The 25037-nt window shown below is 39.7% G+C and overlaps 1 protein-coding gene across 1 annotated transcript in view; it reads right to left on the bottom strand.

Moving 5' to 3' along the window:
- TBC1D23 (TBC1 domain family member 23) overlaps positions 1-20227 on the bottom strand; it is a 61547-nt gene extending 41320 nt beyond the window's left edge. Inside the window, 1 exon segment of the mRNA XM_020999907.2 lies at positions 20062-20227. Within this exon segment, the coding sequence (XP_020855566.1) occupies positions 20062-20132 (71 nt within the window). The 5' untranslated portion in view covers positions 20133-20227.
- Between the last annotated feature and the right edge of the window lie 4810 nt (positions 20228-25037).

Genomic DNA, 25037 nt, shown 5'->3' with positions numbered 1-25037 from the left:
AGAGCTGTACTCATTAAAAGTACGATCAAGGGTACACATCTAAAGAAAAACAAATTAGGATTGGAACTACCATCAGTGGACCTGGAAAACAGTATATATACTTCATATCACTTTAACAGCTTCCATGCTACAAACTGTGCCCCTTCCACCCTTATCACTAATCCTCAATTCTAGGTAACCTCTACTACCCAATTTCTTCACTCCTGGAGCCTCCCAGGCTGCTGAGCATCATTGGATAAAGTCACAAAATTTAATCCATTTCAAGTAGTGTAAATTTATTATAACAAAACTTTTGGTATGCCCTCGGTGCTACCTGGCAATCTTTCTCTACTCTTATTGACTCCCCATTTTATTTTGCAAAGTAATTACTACAAAATCTTATCCTCTTTCCTCAAGTCCCCAACCCTATTCCCACAACAGATAATATTGACTCTTACTTCACAAAGAAGACTGAGGTTGTCTGACAAGAACTTCTCAACTTCCTTCCTTAAACAAAACCTTTCAGACTTACACGAGCTGATGCTGAGTGAAGTGAGCAGAAGCAGGAGAACACTGTACACAAAAACAGCAACACCGTGCGATGACCAACTTCAACAGACTTAGCTCTTAGCAATACAATGATCTAAGACAATTCTAAAAGACTCCCAATGGAAAATGCTATCCATAACCAGAGAAAGAACTATACAGTCTGAATACACATCAAACCATACTATTTTCTCTCGCTTTTTTGTTTCTTTCTCTTGGTTTTTCCCTTTTGTTCTGATTCTTCTTTCACAACATGACTAATATGGAAATGTTTAATATGATTGTACATATATAGCCTATATCAGATTGCATGCTGTCTTGGGGAGAGGAGAGGGAGAAAAAAAATTGGAACTCAAAATCTTATAAACATGAATGTTGAAAACTATCTTTACATGTAATTGGAAAAAATAAAATACCATGAAGTAGGGAGGAAAACATTTCAGCTTCATTCCCAATTGTCTTCTCCTTATTTCTTGTCTCAGCTAAAAACCAATCTGCTGTGCCCTACATTCTATTTCCTCAGTCAGGACCTCGTTCAAGGAAATCATCCCACTTGCCTCAAGTATCTCTAAGCACCCCCTCTTCACTGGTTCATTCTCATCTTCCTATAAACAAACTCTCAACCTCTCCAATTCTAAAAAGCACTTTCTCTTCAACCCTTCTACTCCATCCAGTTACTGTCCTTTTTCCTGCCATTCCCTGATACACTTCTTTAAAATCTCAGTGTCTCAAATTCCTCACAATATACTAATTAGATTTCTTCAACCCCTTGTAACCTCTTCCTTTAGGACTAAGTAACACTTTGCAATCTGGTTTTCCTCTCCATGATTCTAATGAAATTGGCTTTTCTCAAAGGTTAACAATTACCTCCTTATTTCTTAATCATATTTTTTTTTCATCTTCCTTGACCTCTCTCCAGCATTTAACACTACTGATGTTTAATACTTCCAGATACAGTCTCTTCCCTTATTTTCTGATAACACATTTTCCTGGTTCTTTCAACCTCTTTCAACCACTTCTCTGCTTCACTCTTCTCCTCTGGAGCCCCTAAAACAGATCCCAAAGATTCTGTCTGGCGTTCTCTTCTCTTTATGTATATATACCCTCTTCACATTCGCTCCCACATCTTCAGTGACCACCTCTATCAAGACAATGTCCGTTTCTTAGTCTTCACCCTCCTTGACTTCTCTTCAGCATCTGACACTGACTCTCTTCTCTTAGGGTTTTCCTAAGATTGATATCTCTTGGTTCTCCTCCCACCTACTTCACTTCTTCCTCTCAGTCTCTTCTGCTGCATCTTGATCACACCACAGCCATTAACTGTGAGTGTCTCCCAAGGTTCTATCTAGCATCTTGCTTCTATATTATCTCTATATGGTCTTTCTTGGTGATCTCATCAACTACAGTTCAATTATCAACTCTCTGAAAATGATTTACAGGTCAACATATCCAGCCTTAATCCTCTCCAGAGCTCTAGACCCACATCAACAGTTGCCACTTGGACATCTCAAATTCCCATAAATATCTCGAACTCAACATGTCCAAAACAGAACTCATTATCTCTCCCCCATAAACCCTTCTTTTCCTCCCCTTTCTTGAAGGACCACCATCCTCCCAGTCACTCAGGCTCACCTCAGTGTCATCCTTAACTCCTCACTGACTCACCCCATATATGTAATCTGTCATTAAGTGTTACTAGAAATGATATCTCTCTTTATACATTCATCTCCTTTTCTCCACTCATAGAGATGACACTCTGGTACCACAACATCGAATGCCTAAATTATTTTAAAAAATAAAGCCTTCTGGTTGGTCTCCTTACCTCAAGTCTCTCCTCATTTCAACATCTTCCACTCAGCTGCCAAAGCAGTTTTCCTGAAGTGCCGATCTATGTTACTCTCTCCTCCTCCTTTTTTTTTTTTTAAAGGCAATTGGGGTTAAATGACTTGTCCAGAGTCACACAGCTAGAAGTGTCAACTGTTTGGTCTGAGGCTGAATTTGAACACTCAGGTCATCCTGACTTCAGGAGGTGCTTTACCCACTTTGCCACCTAGCTGCCCCTGTTACTTCCTTCTTAATAAATTCCACTGGCTCCCTATTACCTCTAAGAGCAAATATAAAGAAGTTTGGCATGTAAAGCTCCTCACAACCTAGTATCTTCCCTACCTTTCCAGTCTTTTTACACTTAACTCACTCCACGCGTTTTATAATCTATCTAATCTGGTTTATTTGCTGTTCCTTGCTCTAGACACTCCATCACTCAATTCAATGCCTTTTCACTACCTAATGGTCATGCCTGGCATGTCCTCCCTTCTCATCTCCACCTTCCTTCAAGATTACTAGGTGTGTGACAAATTTAATATTTGTCTCAGTTTCCTCAAATATAAAATGTGGATAATAATAGTACCTACACCTCATAGGTTTGTTTTGAGGGCCAAATAAATTAATATCTGCAAAAAGCACTTAGCACTCAGATGAAAAATAAATGCTTATCCCCTTCCCCCCACTTCTATATACATACTGCTAGCAATTTCCCTCTGAGACTATCTTCCATTTGCCCTGTTTATATCTTGCATGTACACTGTTATCTGCATGCTGTCTCTCCCATTAGAATACGATCCTTGAGGTCAGGGTCTGTGTTTCTGCCTATCTGTGTACTGTGAGGGCTTATCAAAGCTCCTGGCATATAATAAATGTTTAATAAATACTTGCTCACTGAACTTAGAGAAGACATAATCCAATGCCTTCATTTTAGAGAACTTGAAATCCAGAAAGACAATGGGACTGGCCCCTGGTCATAAAGAGAACAGAAATAACAGAGTCTAGAAACAGGCCCCCACCACTCACTCTCCAGCTCCTTCTACTTTAACTGCACCCCATCCCTGGGTTTCATTAACAGAGAGACTGTCAATATTGATATACTTCAGTTCCTCCAGTAACACATCACATCAGTTGGTGAACAAGGCTCACACACACAGAGAACTAACAATTAAGTTAATGTTTACAGATGGTTAAAAACAGTTTATCTTAGTCTTCCAGAAGAACTTTCAACCACTCCTCCACCATTACTGCAAACTTGGAAGGGGTCACAACAGTCCCAAGGCCATTTGATATTTTTCTCTTTTGGCTAGGCAATGGGGTTTAAGTGACTTGCCCAGGGTCACACAGCTAATAAGTGTCAAGTGTCTGAGGCTGGATTTGTTTTTTTTTCTTTTTTTTTAGGCAACTGGGGTTAAGTGATTTGCCCAGGGTCACACAGCTAGTAAATGTCAAGTGTTTGGTCTGAGGCCGGATTTGAACTCAGGTCCTCCTGACTTCAGGGCTGGTGCTCCATTCACTGCGCCACCTTGCTGCCCCCTGAGGCTGGATTTGAACTCAGGTCCTCCTGACTCCAGGGCTGGTGTTCTATCCACTTTGCCACCTAGCTGCCCCAATTTGACATTTTTCTGAACAGATTACTGTGGCCAACTACAAAAGAATACTTTCATAATCTATGTAAGATATAATGAAATCCTTACTCATCTGGAGTTTATGGAAAACTCAAAGATCCAACCAACCTTAGCAACTCACTAGAAGTCATCAATTTATCCAGTTACTAAATAGAATGAGCTTACTTCTGATGTGCAAACCTGAAAATTAGTCTGAGAAAACTTTTAAATAACATATGCATTTCTAAATGCTACTAGCATACCTAAATTCAAATAGCAAATCTGTAATTACTGTCTAAATAAGGCATATTTTAAAATTTAATACCATAAACATGATATAAAGTCTAGATTGCAGATTTGTTCTAAAATAATGAAGAAACTTTGTTAGCACTAACAACAAATTTATATTTCATTTTTTGCCTCCAACTTTTCCTTTTCCAGAAACACAAACTCTCCATCCCCCCCAGCTTTAAAACACCTGTCCATGTTACATTACTAATGCAGAAGTTAAAAAAAAAAAAAAAGAAACCCTCTAGTTCTCTGCTCTGCTTCTTTTGTCTAGCATGCTTTCCCCTCTTCTGGAATCATCTATGCTTCAAAGCTCCATTGTACACATTTCCATGCCTCTTGTAAACCTGCTAATAGCTCCCTCCCAGTGTGTGACGTGAGATGTGGATAAACAAGATAAATCTATGGTCCTGGCCTGTCTTACTGAGCTGCTCTAGGGTGATTTGGTGACTGGGCTGCTCTAGTTAGGGGAGTACTTGTGCTCTCAGACACTGTCTCAGTCACAGATGCCTCATTTGGGGAGGCCTTGGCTCTAATTCCAGGGTGGAGGATCAACATCTCCAATGCCCACAAATAAGTATGATACGATGTACAAAGTGATAGAGGCAAAGGAGCTAAGCAGCTAGTTGTCCATTCTTGGAAGGTACTCCCAGGTGATTAGGAGTACGAGCAGAGACTTAAGGCTGGAACTGCCATGGCTTAGAATTAACTCTGCTACAACAACAAGTATGTAGTGCTTTAAGGGCTGCAAAGCATTTTACAAATATTATCTCATTTGATCCTCACAACAAGCCTAAGAGATAAATACTTCTACAAAGCCTCCCAGAAAAAAAATTCTTTTTCCCACCTCAACTTTTTCTCTGACACTTTGTATGAGGCTCTCCTTCACCTCTACCACACTGTGACATGGGAATTCAGATCTGGGTTTGAATGTTAGTGCCACTACAACATAATGGCATGGGCATTAGATAATTCAACCTTCTGAGGCTCAGTTTCCTCAACTGTAAAATGAGACTAAATTGACTAGAGGATCTCTAAGACCCCTTCTAGTTATAAATTCCTTTAACCTATTTTTTATTATGCTAATTTGTGTCTAGATACTAGATACCCTTAAGGGTGGACTTTTTTCCTCTTTGTATCCCAAGTACCTACTGCCCCTCACAGGAGGCTCTTAATAAAATTGGCTGAATTGTTCAATTTTAAAGTTTTCCAATAAAATGAAAATGCTCTAGGAGTCATATATTAAGTACCCTTTTTAGCTAACACTTTATTCCTTGAAATCTTAAAATTATCTTCAGCAGGAATAATACACAGAAAAATTTGGGGGATGATGAAGTGAAGTAAGATGTGAAAGAGGAAGGAAAAAATATGTCGGAAACTTTATTCACGGAGCGAAGACTGTCCAAGAGGGAGAACTGAACAAAGGTTCCCACATGCTTCTTCCTAGTTTTAATCCTAGAAGTAACAAAGAGCCACTGGAGTCCAGGAGGGTATGACAAGGGCAGAACTATGCTTTAGGATAATCACTTTAGAAGCTGGCGGGAGAACAGATTAGAACAGAAAGAAACTTGAGGCCATTAAAAACCTATTAAGTCCAGAGGGCAGCTATGTGGCACAGTGGATACAGTGCCAGCCCTAAAGTCAGGAGGACCTGAGTTCAAATCCAGCCTCAGACCAAATACTTGACACTTACTAGCTGTGTGACCCTGGGAAAGTCACTTAACCCCAACTGCCTAAAACCAAAAAACAAAAACCTATTAAGTCCAGGTGAGAAGTGATGAAAGCTTGAACTAGGATGATGGCTGTGTGGGTAGAAGAAGGGAACATGACAGATGATGTGGAGAAAGAAATAAGATTTGGCAATTTACTGGACATATGGAGTGAGAGTGAAGTGTCATGGAGGGGCTCTCAGGTTTCAAACCTAAGTGACTAAGGAGATGGTGGAACTCTCAGTGGAGGCATAAAAGGACTGCCTTTCTGCATTGAAGACCTGTTTGAAATGAGATAAAAGAAATTTTTGCCTAGTTGGGACCCAGCTGACTTGGTTGCATGAGCTAAACATCTTTTAAATCCCTCCCATTCTCTTTTCAGACATGTTCAGTCTCCTTATCAGCTCTCACCTGGACTGCAACAGCCTCCTCACTGGACTCATGGTTTCCATTCCTTCTCTTCTCCGGTCCATTCTGCACACAGCTGCCAAAATAATTTTCCTATGCCACGAGAATGACTCTGCCCATCTTCTGGTCATAAATATTAATGGATTTCATTCGCCTCTGAGATATAGACAGCTAGGTGGATTATCTCTAGACTTGGAGTTAAAAAGATTTAGGTTCACATTCTAGTCCAGATTTACTAGGTGTGTAATCCTGGGCATGTCACTTAGTCTGTTTTCTAATTTTTAAGGTGAGAATAATAATAACAACTATCTTACAGGGTTCTTTCAAGGAATCTGTAAAGTGCTTTGCAAACTTTGATGTTCTATGTAAATGTAAGCAATTATTCATTATTATTAAAATACATCAAAGCCCTTTGAATGACATTTTAAAGTTTGTCACATTGTGACTTCAGGTTACCTTTCCAGAATTATTCCCCATTAGGATCTGGAGTCAGGAAGACCCGAGTTCAAATATAGCCTCAAACACTTACTAACTGTGTAAGCCTGGGAAAGTCACATAACGTCTTTCTGCCTCAAATTTCCTCAACTGTAAAATGAGGATAATCAGATAAGATATTTGTAAAGCCCTGTGCAAACCCTAAAGTATTATATAAGTGCTCACTATTTTTACTGTTGCTACTCCTATTATTATTACCCCCCCTTCACAAATCATACAATATGACTAAACTGTTTTACTTACTATTTGAACTTAGCATGCTCAACTCTGACTTCTGTGCCTTAATCCTAACCCTAATAATTAATAATAATAATATCTATCATTTATATAGCACTTTAAGGTTTGCAACTGCTATTTATATTCACTCTGAGCCAATGAAAACCCAAACTATGACCAAGTGGGGGTTGGCCTGGGACCTATTGTTGGCCAGTCAATTAGAGCCAGAGTGATTTGGGTTTAAGGTGTGGTATGTTTTTAAGAAAAAAATATAGCCTGTAAACCTCAAGATATCTTGTGAAGTTTCAGTGATCAAAATTTACATTCTTTCATAGATAAGGGTGTGATACCCTATGTGGACAGAGGTAAGGGAAGGGAAAGGAAGAGAAAGATATAGATAGGTAGGTAGATAGATTTTTTTTCCTCTACTTCTCTTACTTGATTTTTAAAGTCCTTTTTGAGCTCATCCACGGCCTGAAACCAATTCATATTTTTCTTTGAGGCTCTAGAGGTAGCAGTTTTGACTTTGTTGTCTTCTGAGTTTGTGTTTTGATCTTCCCTCTCACCATAGTAACTTTCTACTGTCAGGATCTTTTTTTTGCTGTTTACTCCTTTTCCCAGCCTATTTCTTGACTTTTAACCCTGTGCTAAAGTGGGGCTCCACTTCCGGAGTAGAAAGGGCATTGTCTAAAGCTTCAGATTTTTTGTATAGCTGTTTTAAGAGATAATTCTGGGGACCTATAAGTTTGTGGTTCTTCCAAGGTGGTATGATCTAGAGAGGTATGTTTACTACTGTCCTGGCCTGCGCTCTGGTCCGTGAGCAACCATAAACAATTCATAGCTTCACCACTGAAGGGAGGTGCATGTGTCAGGAGATGGAAAGTATTTTTTATCATCCATTTTCAGGATCCTGGCTGGTCATCACACTTGTCAGAGTCCTTAAGTCTTTCAAAGTGGTTTGTCTTTAAAATGCTGTTGTCGTTGAATAAAGTGTTCTCCTCATTTCACTCTGTATCAGTTCAAGTCTTCTCAGACTTCTCTGAAACAGTCCCTTTCATCATTTCCTACTGCACAATAATATTCTATTTTATTCATATTCGTTCCATTCTCCAAATGATGGGCATCCCCTTAACTTCCAGTTTTTTGCTACCACAAAAAAGCTATCAGATATTTTTGTACACACGGATTCTTTTCCTCTTTCTTTAGTCTCTTTAGGCTATAGGCATAGGAACGGCACACACATTTTATTAACTTTTTCAACATAGCTCCAAATTGCTTTCCATAATGGCTAAACCAATTCATAGCTTCACAAACAGTTCCCTAGCCATCTTCATCTTCTTTTTTTTAGGGGGGGGGCTAGGCAATGGGGTTAAGTGACTTGCCCAGGGTCACACAGCTAGTAAGTGTTATGTGTCTGAGGTTGCATTTGAACTCAGGTCCTTCTGACTCCAGGGCCTGACTCCCCTCTAGTCATCTTCTTACCAGCTGCCTTACCCCTCTGACCAGAACCTATGTCCTAGAAGACCTTCTCACCTTAGAACCTCCTCCTCCCTCCCCACTACATTTTGTTCTAGAACCATAATCATTTTAACTCTGTCAATGATTCTGAAAGTGTATCAATCTACTCTTTTACAATTCCACTCACTATCCCTGAAACCTTCCAAACCAAAACACTCCTTCCTGAGCACCAGCACACTCTCTATGCAGCCTCTAACAACTAGAATGTAAGGCAGGGCATTAAAGACAAGGACTGTCTTTCTTTTGTATTTGTTTCTCCAACACTTAACACAGTGCTTCGTACATATTAAACATTTAATAAATGCTTTTTCATTCATATGAATGAGGATGCCCTTTTCCATTTGAACTATTTCCATTTTTATCTTTACTACAGTCAAGTTTCCTTTCTAAGTTAGTTGATTATACTGGGATTCATGCTATCCCTGAGGGGCTAAACTAGATAATATCTAAAATCTTTTTGAATTCTGTGGTTCTAAGTAATTCTGGAGAATCCAGTTAAGCCAAACTGGTTTTGAATTAGCATTGATCTCTGCATTAAAGTACTCAATTAGACATTTCTTATATAGAACTGATAGTTACCAAGGAAATCAATTATATTGAAATGCAGTTATAAAAATATTTTTAAAAATAAAGGCCTCTATTAAGAACCTCTGAAAATTCTAGCAGATGGCTCAGGAAAGTAGATTTATAACCTTCACCTTCCCCGCTCCTCCCTCCCTAAAATGTTGTATATTCATTCTATATAGACTTACATATATACATATTATCTCCTTCCCTCTCCCCACATAGAATGTAAGCTCCTTGAGTACAAGATTTTGTTTTGTTTTTTTATATCCTCAATGCCTAGCATAATATGTGACACATAGTAGACCCTTAAATGCTTAGTGATTTATTATAGTTTTCAGAAAGCTTTACCGAGTAGGAAAACAAATTAAGAAGTACTAGTAATTCATTTTTTTGTTGTTGTTGTTATTTTAGGCAATGGGGTTAAGTGACTTGCCCAGGGTCACACATCTAGTAACTGTTATGCGTCTGAGGCCGTATTTGAACTCAGGTCCTCCTGAATCCAGGACCGGTGCTCTATCCACTGCGCCAGCTAGCTGCCCCAAGTACTAGTAATTCAAATAAGACATACACAATAATTATAACAGAAGCAGAATGACATGAAAACAAAGGAGAGGTACAAAAAAGTGTTGAGAAATATTAGAAAGGAAAAATAACTTTCAGCTGGGAAGGGAGAGGATCAAAAGTAGAGGTGGTGGCACTGAACTGGAACTTGAAGGAAAAGATTTCAAGGAGAAGGGAGGGCAGGGAAAGGAACTTCAGGCAAGGCACACCACTTAAGCAAAGAATGAGAGATGAGAAAAAGCAGGCCAAGAAGAATAGAAAGCATAGTCTGGCTGGAACACAAACTAGTTCAAGACTACTAGCTGAAGATAAAGCAGAAAGTGAGCTGGAGACAAATCGTAGAGGTTCTTGAATGTCAGGATAAAGATTTCATACTTTATTCAGTAGGCAATAGGGAGCAATTAAAAGTTCTAAGGCAGAGTATGCCATGATCAGATTGGTATATCAGGGTTATTAATTAATAACTGTATGAAAATTTCCAAATTACTAATAAGAAAAATGCAAATCAAATAACTCTGAAATTTCACTTCACACTCAAGATATTTTAAAAATATGACAAAATATGGGAATTGTCAATGTTGAAAGGGCTATATAAAGACTGACATATAGCTGGCATAGTTATGAATTGGTCTAACTGTTGTGTTTTTCAATTTTTCAATTTAAGCACTAGTAAATGAAAAGAACAAAAAAAAATGAAATTAAACTAATTTCTGTACAATTACAATGACAAAGCTTGCTCCCAGGGAAAAGCTGAGCATATGTACTTCCTTTATGCACACTTATACATTGTTGGTGAAGCTGTGAATTGATCCAACCATTAGAAAACAATTTGGACTACTACTAGGCCTATACCCAAGGTGATAAAAGAAAATAGATGATAAGGTGTTAAATGCAGACTAATTTTTCAAGAATTTGGGCAGTAAAAGGGTGGAAGACTGAATCAAGGCATGTTTACTTCAGGAAAAGGGGAGACCTAGAATTACAGGGTTTTTAGGTGAAAGGAATTTTACATGTTTTCTGGTCTAGTCTCCTCATTTTATAGATAAGGAAACTGAAGCCCAGAAAGATTAAATGACCTGCCCAAGTACTAAGTAGACAATGGGAAGGATTTAAATCCAGCAGGTCTCTTGATTTTAAATCCAGGTTTCTTTCTATTCCACCATAATGCTTTAATGAGTTTGTTTGTAGAAGAGAGAGAAAAAAAAAGAGGGAGAAATGAAAGTTGACAGAGATCAAGAACATGACTGATGAAACAAGGTCCCGGGACGGAGAAGTACATAGGACAGGATGGAGCAAACTGGTTGTAGGTATCTTTGGAAACAGGGTTATCCATAATTCCATGAGATCCTCAGAGTATCCTGATCTCCACAGCCCAGACAGAGTAGCAGTCACAGTTCTCAGTGATTCAGTTCAAAGGGGTTGAACAGACAATTCTCAAAGGAGGAAACAAAAACTGATAAACAAACTCAAATCGAAACAACTTTGAAGTACTCAACTTAAAACCTGGATACTGGCAACCAAAGTTGCAAATAAGAATTCTAAAATTTATCATAACCTTCAGCTCAGCAATTACCCTGCCCAAGTATATGCTAAGGATATTATTTAAAAGAGAGGGAAAAAAATGATATGGACTGAGACCTACCTCTGACATGCTCTGATATGCTGGAACTGAGAAATCTTTCCACCAATGCAAATTGGTTGACACCTTTTCTGCAACTTATAGCCACAGAAATATGCCCAGAGCACTGAGAAGTGAAGTGACTTACATAGGGACTCAGTATGTGTCAAAGGTAGAACCTAAACTCAGGTCATCTGGCTCTAATCAGCCTTCTACAACTGTACCATGCTGCCTTTCCCAAAGCAATGGTAACTCATATTTATATAGCTCAACCACCTTGTCAGGCACATCCTGAGAGGGATTTGTGTATGATCACAGAGTTTAATAAGCTTATTAAGTTTAATAAGTAAGAGGTGGAATTTGGATCTAGGTCTTCTGATTCAAAATCCAACATTCTCATCCACTATGAAAATTTTAAAAACACCAAAAACTCAAATGATCTGTTATGTCCAACAACTAGGGTAGGCATAGGGAAAAAAACTGTACAGTTACATATAATAGAATATGACTAGCAGCGCAAAAAGCATTTATGAAGCACTTAAGATGTGCAAAGTTCTGTGTCCTGGGGATACAAATACAGAGTCTTGCTGTCTAGGAACTCACATGCCAATGAAGGACACAACCACAAAGGAGATTTCAACTATAAATCAAGAAAAAGGTCCTCAAGACACTTCAAGTACTGCAAGGAAGATGGTAATATATCTTCTTTAGTGTCCTTTCTATTGACGATACTGTTCCATTGATAATATCTGTTGAAGACTGATAACTTCTTATTAACGTATGGCAAAAAATGACAAAAAATATAAAGAAGCATGACATAAAATGATGCTGAGTGAAGAAAGCAGAATTAGAAGAGAGACAATGACTACAATTATATAAAAATGACTATAGTAACAAAGCTTTATAAACAACACAAATGGAAGACAGAATGGGATACAGAGCAAATTCAAAGTTAGTTATTATTTTGTTCAAGCTAATAGTTTCCGTTATGGCATTAGCTTGAGTTTTATGATTTTATTTAGGATTTTCTATATTTTTATGCATTATTTCTGAAGATTATTACATATATAACAAAAAATATTTTACAAATAACTATTTTATAAAATTATTTTATAATTTTATAATTTATAATTTTTATTAAAATTATTTTATAGAACAAGATCCCTAATCTTTTGAAAGTTCTGTGTTGACATTGCTGGATTTTTATATTCCTCCTCCTCCCCTCTTACTTTCCCATTTGGATCTAAGCTCTTAGCTCTGACATTCAAAGGCTTCTATAATATGACCCAACTTCTCTCACTGCTCTCCCATACGAATGCTAGGCTTCAGTTAAACTGGGCTTCTCACTGTTCCCCAAACACACTTTCTCACTTCCATGCCTTTGATGTTCTGCTGTTTCTTCTCTCTGTTCCAACATGCTTATTCTGTAAGAGGCAGGGCAATCTGCCAAAGATGATTTGCCAAAGATGATATCCTAAGATACGGATCTGACTATGCCATTTTCCTGCACAAAACCCTTCACTAGTTCTTTCTGGCTTCTAGGATAAAATACAAACTCCAGCCTGACATTCACTGCCATTCACAATATGGCTTCATCCTACTTTTCCATTCTTATTTCACATTACTCCCTTTCATTCACTCTATTTTTCCAGTCAAACTGGACTACTAGCTATTTCCTGAACTCCACATCCCATTTCCTACCTTGGTTCTGTCATATAAGACACAAGCTTTCCCTGATACTTATAATAAAGTGCTTCTTTATCTCTTTTCAGAATCCTCATCTTTTTTCAAAGCTCGGTTCAGGTCCCACCTCCTCCATGAAGCCACCCCAAATCCTCAACCCTCAAAATCCCTTGTATTGGCTCATCTGTATATGTGTAATGATTTGTAGTAGAATGTAAGTGTAAGAATAAGGTCACTTTCATTATTCTGTATCTGTAAGACTTTACACAAGTAAACATTAATAAATGGTAGTCCAACTTAAAACGCTTCTATCTCTTCTATGCATACAATCTGTTTCAACTAGAAGAGATGTGGACCCAAAAAGCTATTTATACCTCTCATGGACTTTATATTCTGTCTTAGGCTCCAGTTATTTGTACACTTAGCTTTTTCTCCAAGATTATAAGCTCCATGACAACTACTGGGCCTATACCCCAAAGATATCAAAAAGAGGAAAATGATTTTGTTCCCATATGTTCAAAAATATTTACAGCAGCCCTTTTTATAGTGACAAAGAGATGAAAACTAAGGAGGTACCCATCAGTTGGGAATGGCTGAACAAATTAGGGAATGTGGTTTTTTGAGCTTTGTTTTATTTTTTTCAATTAACAAAAATCTATTTTCCCCCCCTCATCTCCCCACTTCCATTAAAAAAAAGAAAAACAAAACTCTCGTAATAAATATGTGTAGTCAAGCAAAACGAATTCTTATGCTGATCGTGTCCCAAAAATGTGTCTTATTTTATACCCGAGTCCATTACTTCTCTGTCAGGAGGTAACATGCTTCAACATCTCTGGAATCCAGTATGGTTATTACTATTAGTCAGAACTCTTAAGTCTTTCAAAATTGTTTGTCTTTACAGTGTTAATGTGTAAAAGACTATCCTGCTCACCTCACTAATCATCAGTTCATACAAGTCTTGTCAGTTTTCTCTGAAATGATCCCTTTCATCATCTTGTACAGCACAACAGTATTCCATTATATTCATATACCATAATTTGTCTAGCACTATTGCCCAATCGACTGGCAGCCCCTTCGTTTCCAGTTCTTTGCTGATATATATGGGTCTCTTTCTACTTTCTTTCACCTTTTTGGGGTACAGGCCTAGTAAAGGTATTTCTGGGTCAAAGCATTTAGCAATATAACGGACTACTATACTGCATTGTAAGAAAAGACAAGAGAGATGTTTCAAAGAAACCCCAAGTAAAATAATATTTGTCAAGCATTTAGCACAATTCTTGGCACACGTTAGGTGCTTTAAAAAATTCTTTGAAAGATTTAAGAATACTAATCAGTGCAAAAACCAATCACGATTCCAGAGAACCCTGATAAAGCATACTACCCACCTCCTGACAGAAAGGTAACAGACTCAAAGTGCCTAACAAGAGATACATTTTCAGGGACCATGATGGGAATCTTTTGCTAGACTATGTGGATTCATCACAAGGGTTTTGTTTTTCTTATTTTCTGATTAGGGTGAGGAAGCAGAAGAAGGGAAAGGGTGAGTAGTGCTAAGATTGTTTAAAAAAAAAGAAAGAAAGAAAGAAAAGAGGATCACTGAAGTATTTTTTAAAATACGTGGGACAGAAGGAAGCTTAAAAAAGAAATAATAATGCTTTGAAAGCTATATGCTGAATTTATTATTTATTTCAAAGGAAGGCTGGAACGAAGCTATACATAAGGGACTTACTATAATCCTTTTTCTGTTCTACTTTCTATATAGAAATGTTCATTTGATGTTTAAATTAAGAAGTTTGTGGAGGACAGCTAGGTGGTGTAGTAGATAGAGCTCCGGCCTTGGAGTCAGGAGGACCTACCTGAGTTCAAATCCAGCTTCAGACACTTGAAACTTACTAGCTGTGTGACCCTAGGCAAGTTAACTCCGAGTGCCTCAGCAAAAAAAAAAAAGTAAAAATAATAATAATAATAATAATAATAATAATAATAATAATAATAATGAGTTTGTAGTTAAAAGAACCAGGCTAATATTTCCTATCAGTTCCCTTCACCTATAATAATATCCTAAAGAGTCAGGCTGGTAAATGCAAGTTAAATTTAATTTTTTGTTTAAAAAAATCTCTTGACCCTAAAGATCCCAACATATCATCCTTCATCTTTACATTTAAAAGTCCAGACACAAGCATATCTCCTCCAGGAGCTAACATTCTACTAGAGTTTACAACCTGAACACGGGCTTTAATTTCTCATCTCTTACTCTGTCCTTTGCAATCTGGCTTCCAGACCCACCACTCAACAGAAACTGCCCCTTCAGGGTCTATAAGGATTTTGTCAATGCTAAATCCAATGGCCTTTGCTCAATTCTTCTTGACCTCTCTGCAGAACTTAATAATGTTGACTCTCCCTCCCTTCTGCCTTCCCTCCTCTCTTCTCCCTGGGTTTTTGTGACACTGCTCTGACATGGCTCTCTTCATAGCTGTCTGACCAGTCCTTCTCAGTCTCTAGCGAAGGATCATGCCCTAGCTCCACAGTAGAAGACTCACTCCTGGGCCTTATTCTCTTCTCCCTCTACACTTTCTCTCCTCGTGATCTCAACAACTCCAAAGTAGTCAAATATCTCTATGCAGATGACTACCAAATCTATACATTCAATTCTTATTTCTCTCCTGCTCTACAGTTTCCAACTACCTGCTCGACATCTCTACCCTAATATCTCCATAGGCATCTCCAAGGTCCACAACAGGCCTGAAACAGAACTCAATCATTATCTTTCCTCCTAAAACCATTCTCCTCCTAACTCCAGTATTTCCTGTTGAGGACACCAAAATTACTCTGTCAATCAGGTTCAAAACCTAGGAGTCATTCTGAACTCTCTTCACCATTTCCTCCCCTAATCTGATTATTTCTTAATTTTATCAAATCAACAATTCTCTGTTTCTTATCACCTCTGGCCAGTGTGGTAGAACAAAAAAACCTTTTATTTCTGCAATGTTTTCCATAATGTCTGGCTGCTGTAGTTCTATATTCCCTTTGCATTATGTGTATAAGGCAATGGTTGTTTTTTAGAACTTTTAAAAGCAAGTGCTATCTTTCCCTCACTTAGAGGAATGTAAACGAACAAATTTTGCTTACTATAGACTAGCCGCATGCATATATGTTTTTACATAGTTATATTAATAAGGCCTTTATCCCCCTTTTAAGATCTGGTATACTGGAAGTTTATTTTCTCCTTGCCATGTCACCCCCAATGGAATGAGTTAATATTTCATGGGGGGAGGAGGGAGAGACACATAAGGTTTTGATTTCTCACTCAAGTAAGAAATGGCCATTCTCTCTAAAAAAAAAAACGGCCATTCTCCTGGCAACTGCCAGAGAACTGGCATATACTCGCTAAGTGTTAGATGTCCCTTACTTTTGGCTTCCACCCCTAAAACCAGCTAAGGTCGCCCTTCTTTACCCAGTTATAACCTCATACACAAAATGTCCATCTGGGCCCAGAAAGCCCGATGATATCTGACAATCTCATACAAGATCTTTATATTTCCCTTGCTAACCAACCTTGAATAAATGAGGGAATATTAATATTCTCAACCAACTACCAAGCTCAAAGGTCCCAAAGCACAGATATTAAAGCAAACAGAGCAGACACTTTGTCCTTGGAGTAACTATTCTGGGACACCCCCCCCCAAAAAAAGGAGCGTCTCTAATACAGAGATTGAAGTTTTCCTACACCAAAGGAAAACCTGGGAAATCATCTTTGGAACAGATCAACACATCTGAAGACCTGCTGCACCACAGTACAATCCCAATATGAGTCAGAGGCCTGCACTATACCACCCACTCCTGTCTCCTGACTGGCTGTAAAAAATGTCTTTTAAGGGGCAGCTAAGTGGCGCAGTCCATAGAGCATCGACCTTGGATTCAGGAGGACCTGAGTTCAAATGCGGCCTCAGACACATAACACTCACTAGCTGTGTGACCCTGGGCAAGTCACTTAACCCCACTGCCTAACCAAAAAAAAAAAAAGTCTTTTAATAAGTCTCCCTTGGATACGTAAGTCTTATTCATGGGTTTACCTTTCCCCTCTCCAGTGCAGACACAGTTACCACATAACTACTCATTTGAAAAGATATTTGACACTAAATGAAGGAACTGAACAAGGGAAGAAAAACTATCTAAGTCTTCATTTCTAAATTCAAACATCCCAATTACCAGAATGAGAGTGCTGGGCCTAGAGTCAGGAACATCGAAGTTCAAATCTGCCCTTAGACACTAACTGTATGACCTGCCAAGTCACTTAACCTAGGTTTTCTCAATTATAAAATGGAAATAATAACAGCACCTACCTCCCAGGATTATGAGGATCAAATGAGATAATTATCATAAAGCACTCAGCACAGTACCCAGCACATAGTATATGGTGCTTAATTCTTGTTCCCTACAACAAACACAACCGTCCATCTCCTACAGACTGTTCCCCATACCTAGAATGCTCTCTCACCTTCACCTCTAGAAAACTATAGCTCTCTTAGAGGATCAGTTCAACTGCCATCTGTTTTAAAGGGCCTTTCCTGATCTCTCTCTTGGTTAAAGCCCCTCTTCTGGAATGCTTCCTATTTTTGGTAAAAACTGTCTATTAATTTATTCTAGTCAAATGTAAGCTCCTTTAGAGCATGGACAGTTTTAAGTTTTCATTCATATCCCTAATGCTTCGCACAGTTCCCAGCACTGAGAATGTAAGCTCACTTCCAGGAAAAATATTTTCATTCTTCGTACTTGTATCTCCCTAGCTCCTTCCACAGTGCCTGACAGACACTTAATAAATACTTGTTGACTGACATAGAAGGCATTTAATAAATGATTGTTGATGTTCTCAATCACATTATTCATCCTTTTTTCAAAATTGTAGACTTTTTTCACAATGATCAAACTTTTATGTAGAGTTAACAAAACATAATGAGTGATAAACTAAAAAATGGAAAATGACCCATACTAATATGTAATAATTGCTCTAGGGGCAGCTAGGTGGCACAGTGGATCTGACCTCAGACAGAACACTTGACACTTACTAGCTGTGTGACCCTAGGCAAGTCACTTAACCCCAACTGCCTAAAAAAAAAGACAAGAAAAAAAATGGGGCAGCTAGGTGGTGAAGTGGATAGAGCTCTGGCCTTGGAGTCAGGAGGGCCTGAGTTCAAATCCGGCCTCAGACACTTGACACTTAACAGCCGTGTGACCCTGGGCAAGTCACTTAACCCCAAATGCCTCACCAAAAAGCAAAAAAAAAATTGCACTATTAGGTAGATTCACTTTTTTTAAAATTTTTTTTTATTTTTAGGCAATTTGCTCTATCCCCTGCACCATCTAGCTGCTCCAACACATTTTTTTTAATGGGAAGGTAGAAGCATGTTGGCTGTTCGCAAGTGACTGACGTATCAATGTATCACAAGTCATCAATTTTTAAACATTACAGAATCACACTATGCTAGGTATATTTGATATGGTAAGCATGAAAAGTATATTTGATTTTCAGAAATATTTAAACTAGGGGCAGCTAGATGGCACAATGGATTGAGCTCCAGCCTTGGAGTTAGGAAATCTGAGTTCAAATGTGACCTCAGATACTTGACACTTACTAACTGTGACTGTGGGCAAATCACTTAACCCCACTGACTCACCCCCCCCCAAAAAAGCAGATATTTAAACTAGCCAAGTCATTTAGTACCATACACTTGGGTCACCTTTAAACATTCCAAATGCCCCTCGAGTTTTTACTATGTTATTATATATATATATACACATATATATGTATGTATATATATACATATATATGTATATATATATGTATATATATACATACATATATATTTTACTATATATATGCCCAATATCATATAGCACGCTATGTAGAGATATGTGGATATATGCGGACAAGTCATCACTAACATAGACAACCTACTCAGAATTCAAAGACAGCAGTGGACTAAGTGATCTCAGACACTAGCCATCAAACATAAATCATCTAAACATAAGATAGATCTGACATACACACATCCACATATCTTATTCACTTCTGTGTGGTTCAAGCTGATAAAAAAAACTATCGGGTTGGAAGGTAAAGAGTGAAAAGAAACTGGACTAAGCCCAGCGAAGACAGGCAAGGCTGAAGTATTTACCTTTGGGGTTCAGCTACTGGTGTTCCACTACACACTACACCTCCTAACAGTGCAAGAGGGACAAGTTCCTTTTTCTCAAACAGAGATAACTCAGCACCGAAGGAGAGGCCGGGGTGGGGGCACAGTTCAGGTTTCAATAGCAGCCGTGCCGTCCCGTCCCCCATCCCGCCCCCCAACCATCAGCAGAGATTTGGAACCCTCCAAAACAGGACCCTGAAAACATTTCCACTCGATATCCCATTTCTAGCTCCACCCGTCCTGGGATCCTCCTCCAACACAGCCCGGACACTTCTATAAGGGGGAAAGGGCAGGCAGAAGAAAATGACACACCCACTTCCACGGGGGTTGAGAGCTACTCTGAGGCCGGAGGGGAGCCACTTCCAGGGGGTTGGAGGGGAAGCCACTTCCAGGGGGTCGGAGGGGAAGCCACTTCCAAGGGGTCGGAGGGGAAGCCACTTCCAGGGGGTCGGAGGGGAAGCCACTTCCAAGGGGTTCGAGGGGAGCCACTTCCCGGGGGGGAGGGAGAGTCAGACAGAGCCAATTGCAAAAGTGGTGGGGGGAAGTCCCTACCACAGGGGTCGGCGGATGGCCCTTCCAGCGGGATGAAGGGCATCCCAATCCCCGGGATCGAGGGTCCCCTCCCCGTGGTCGGGGAAGCCGCTCCCCGTCTCCTCCACTTCCTCCCGAGCCCACCCCGGCCGGGAAGAAGGAACCAGAGGCAGAAGGAACAGGGGCGGGGCGCGGCTCTCGGGTCCGCGGGGACAGCGTCTCCGCAGATCCCCCCGCGCCATCTCGGCGCCTCAGGGCTACGGCGGGCGCCGGAGCGGAGCCGGGAAAGGGTGGGCGCCAGCCGCGCCCCCGGTCTCACTCACCAGCTGTCGCTATCCGACGTTGGCGGCGGCGATGCCTCCTCTCCTTCCGCCATTGCTGTTGACGTCCACATCACTCTGCCGAAAAGCGAGCCGGCGCCGGGGAGGACTCTGGGATCCCGTGTGTCGTAAAAAGTTCTCCGGGTTCGGAGGCTGAGCAGAGGTAGAGGGAGAGGGAGAACTGGACGGAGGCTTAGAAGGGAGTAGGAATTGAAGGGGGACGTGCAGGAGTAGGAACGTGTTACGTTGATCGGCCTGACAACGTCAACACGCTCTATCTCTTCCAGACTACATCTCCCAGCATGCAATGTGCCCCGGGTAGGGGCATAGGCGCTGGAGCCTGGTTTGTCTAGTAACGCTTCCTCGGGCAGCTGGCAGAGCTATGCGCGGGCTTAGATTGTTAGAAGGTCTCAACCCCTTTCATCATGCGGATGAGCAAACTGACGCTCCGAAAACTTAAGTGGCTTGCCCAGGGCTGCGCGGATAGTTAATGTCTTTTCTTGTTCCGCATTCTTACACCTGATTAATTCCGTCCGCGTCGGCGTCCCACGCGCTTTTCGCCTGCTTACCCCTGAGAGATTCCAGCAGCAATGGGATAGATTTGTGGTGTGGCTAAAAATGATGAGCACACTCAGACTCTTGGCTTCTTTCAAGACTCAGTGCAAATTCCACCTTCTTGCAAGAGGACTTTCCTGGCTTTCCCTTCCTCCTCACTCACCTCTGAAATTACCCCACATACCCTGTATATATTTTGCAAATATACACAATTGTTGCATGTTGTCTCTCCCATTGAATTGTAAATTCCTTGAGGGCAAGGACTGTTTCTGCCTTTCTTTGCAAACATTATGCGTCACATGGTAAGAACTTAATAAATGCTCACTGACTGACTCATTCATATAATTTCGTGACTTGGACCGTGAAAGGCCCGGTTCTTTTTTCTTTACCTCTTTAGCTGTTCTCAATTCATGTTAATCCCTCCTCTAAACCTGCCCCCTTTCACTGCCTACAATGACAGGGCGGGGTGTCAGTTGAAAGATACCGGCAAAGGAAACGGGGATCTTGCCATCTTCTCTCCCTGAGTGATTCTTAATTTGTTTACAAGAGAAGATTGTTACCATCGCTTCAATCAACCCGATTTGGGGGCCGCAGGGGAACTGGAAGACGAGGTTAAGAAGGATGTTCAAGAAGGATTTTTTAAAAAAAATTATTTGTGAAAAATCTATCATTTGGGAAGGTGCTTAAGGGGGTAGGAAACGTAAATGGGGGGACAGCAAAACTAATAAATACATCAATCGCATCTGGAAGTGGAATTTTTAACATACCTTTCCAGTAAAGGGTGGAATGAGCGTTTTCTAAATTCTTCTCTGGGGTCAAGCTTGATCATTATAATTACACAGCATTTATTTACCATTTATTGCTCTTTCCACTTACACTGTTGTCATCCTGTGCATTGCTTCTTGACTCTGTCTACTTTGTTTTGCATAAATTAATATAAGATTTCCCATGAATCTTTATTCATAGTTTCTTAAAATTCTATTACATTAAAATTAAAATTATATTTTATTCTATCTAAAATTCTGCATTAAAATTCTGTTATATTCGTGTACTATAAATTATCTAGCTATTCCCAATCAATGGGCACCTACTTTGTTTCCATTTCTTTGCTACCACAAAAAGTGCTGCTGTGAAAAGTTTGGTGCATATGGGACTTTTTTTTCCTCTCACTTCCTTGGGGGTAAATGCCTAAGAGCAGGATCTCTGGATGAAAGACTATGGACATTTTAGTCAGTTTTTATTACAATTTCTTTTTTTTTTTTAGCAGAATAATTGGACCAATTCACATGTGACTCCACCAATAATGTCTTAGTCACCTATAATTTTATTTTTGGTGGGTTTTTTTTGTTGTTTTTGTTTTTTTGCTAGGCAATGGGGTTAAGTGACTTGCCCAGGGTCACACAGCTAGTGAATGTTACATGTCTGAGAACGGATTTGAAGATTTGAATGGTGCTCTATCCACTGTGCCACCTAGCTGCCCCTCCTCACTTATAATTTTAGGTGACATTTAAAAAAGATACCTTAGAAAAAGTTACAGGCAGGCCCCAATATATAAATGAATAAGGTAGGGGTAGGCTATTTGGGACAAATAGGTCTTGGAGAACTTAACAGATTAAATTCTTCCCCTTCTTTTCATCTCAGCTCCACTCCTTTCTGAATCCTAACTGGTTCTCCAAATTACCTTCTTTTTAAAAGTATTACAGCCCTAGGAAATGACATGACAATTGCCATCATTTGTTCTTTCTGGTCACAGAATTTTTCTCTCACTAACCCACTGCAAATGTAAACAATACAATTTCCCGGTAAATCCCTTTAAAATATTCATGTTTTGTTTTATTTTTGTAGCTGACACAGAAAACCCTGAGAGGTTCTATCATATTAAATTCTTTCCAATCCAACAAGCATTTATTAATAACCTATTATGTGTAAAACACTATGGTAGGCATTGAGGATACTAAGACAAAAATGAAGAATGGTTCCTGCTCTCATGAAGATTATATTCTACTAGGGGGAAGGGGGAACATAACATGTAAACAAATGTATGTGGTACTATTGAGAGAAATTATTATTAATAACCGATGATTAAGGGAGATCCAGAGTTCCCCCTTTTTCCATAATCCTTATTTCAAAGTTCAGTCTCTTGAAGGACTTTACTAATAATTAGATTGAATTAACACTCCTCAGTCTTGGTCAGTCCCAACCCAAACTTACAAGGAATGTAATCTAAGATGAAGTTTCCTGGCATGGTGCTGGTAGACTGTCCAGGTTTCACATGCATGCAACAATGAGGTCAACACAACAGCTTTGTAGACCTTCAATTTTGTAGATAAGTCTAATACTTCTCTCTTACACTTTCCTTTGGAGCCTCCCGAACACTGAGCTAGCTCTAGCAATGAATGTATCAACCTCATTACCAATATGTACATCCCTAGAAAGTGTACTGCCAAGGTGAATGCACTTATCCACAGTATTGAAAACTTCTCCATTTTCTATAACCAACGGTTCCATGTATGGATGGTGTGGTGCTGGCTAGTGGAGCACCTATGTTTTCTTAGGGTTAATTATTAGGCCAAAATTAGCACCAGTAGCAGAGAATCGATCCACACTCTGTTGTATCTCAGATCCAGAGGCTACATTGAGTGCACAATCATCTGCAAACAGAAAATCATGTGCCAACTCTCCCTCTACTTTAGTCTTGGCTTGTAGCCTTTTCAAGTTAAATTGTTTACCATCAGTGCTATAGCTGGCCTTGATGTTGTTTTCATTCTTGTTGAAGGCTTCTAACAACATTGCTGAAAAAATCATGCTAAAAAACATGGAAGCAAGTACACAGCCTTGCTTCACTCCATCAGTGACTGGGAAAAAGCTAGAGCCTCATCCATTATGCAGAACATGGGCAAACATGCCGTCATGAAATTGATATACAATACTGATGAACCCTGAGTAACCAAATTTTGACACAAGCCCTTGCAACTGACAGTATCACAGGCCTTGGTCAGATTGACCAACTGTGTACAGACCTCTGTTCTCCTCCTGCCATTCCTCTTGGAGTTGTCAGGTAGCAAATACTGTACCAACTGTTCCTCAGCCCTTTCTGAAGCCATACTGTCTCTCAGGTAGATGACCATCTTCCAGGTAAAGGATTAGCCTATTACGGAGGATTCTGGCAAGAATCCTGCAAGACTTCCCTGCAATTGTCGCAGGACAATCTATTTCCTTTACCTTTACAGAGATGGACAATGGAACCATCCTTGAACTCCAGGGGAATAACTTCCTCTTGCCATATAACACAGAAAATGTCAGTCAGCTTTTATGGGAGTAGACCCTTTTTTGGTACGAGTGAACCCTCTGCTTTGCAAATCTCAGTTGGAATAGGGTCAGCACCAGGCACTTTACCATATGAGAGGATGCTAATGGCATTCAAAATTTCTTCAGTTGGAAATTTGGCTTGAGAGGAGTTGACTTCTCCCTGAGGTATACAGTCAGTGGCTTCAGCATTGATTGATGATGGTCTATTGAGAACATTGTGGAAGTGTTCAACCCATGTCTCCAGGATCATGACTTTATCACCAATCAATGTGGCTCCATCAGCACTGAGTAGTTGAAATGCACCATAGGTCTTTAACCCATAAATAGCCTTTAAGGCATCATAAAAATGCTTTGAACTGTTACTATCATTGTAAAACTGAACTTCGTCTGCCTTCTTACTGAGCCAAGAATCCTGCATTTCTCTAAGCTTTGCTTGTACTTTACTTTTGATGGAATTAAACACCACCTTCTTAAAGATGGATGAACTATCTTGTCAATAAACCCTGTGGAATTCTCATTTTTCATTTAATGGCTTCTGAATTTCCCCATAATTTTCATCAAACCAGTCTTGATGTTTGCAAGTGTTTTGGTCCAGATGAGTAAATGCTGTGCTATACCCCAAATCTCTGAAAGCTGCCCACTCCTCTTCTACTCCATTGTTGCCAACTATATGTTGGCTCAGTTTTTCCTCCAAGTTAGCAATGAATTGTTCCCACTTGGAGAAGCACTCTAATCTGTAGACATTATGTCTTCTGGTAGTAATTTTGCCTTGGAGCTGCCACTTTTGTTGAATGCAAATATTTAGCTTGGAGAGGATAAGTCTATGGTCAGCTCAGCACTCTGTGTATCACCTTCATCACTCTCACATCTTGTCTGTCTCTTCTCCTTACAATGACATAGTCTATTAAATGCCAATGTTTGCTGCAAGGGTGCATCCATGAAGTTTTATTGCATTTAGGTAAATGGAAGACAGTGTTGGTGATAAGAAGATCATGACATGTACAAGTCTTCAATAGTAAGTGACTGGTGCTGTTGCGGTTTCTGACGTCATTCCTCCCAAGGACTCCCTGCCATGTCTGGTAGTCTGTGCCTACTCTAAAGTCACTACTACTAAA

The sequence above is a fragment of the Phascolarctos cinereus genome, unplaced genomic scaffold (assembly GCF_003287225.1).
Source record: "Phascolarctos cinereus isolate Bilbo 61053 unplaced genomic scaffold, phaCin_HiC Scaffold_726;HRSCAF=1367, whole genome shotgun sequence".
Taxonomy (NCBI): Eukaryota; Metazoa; Chordata; class Mammalia; order Diprotodontia; family Phascolarctidae; genus Phascolarctos; species Phascolarctos cinereus.
The sequence above is the reverse complement of the archived record's forward strand: the minus strand, read 5'-3'. Positions and strand labels throughout refer to the sequence as shown.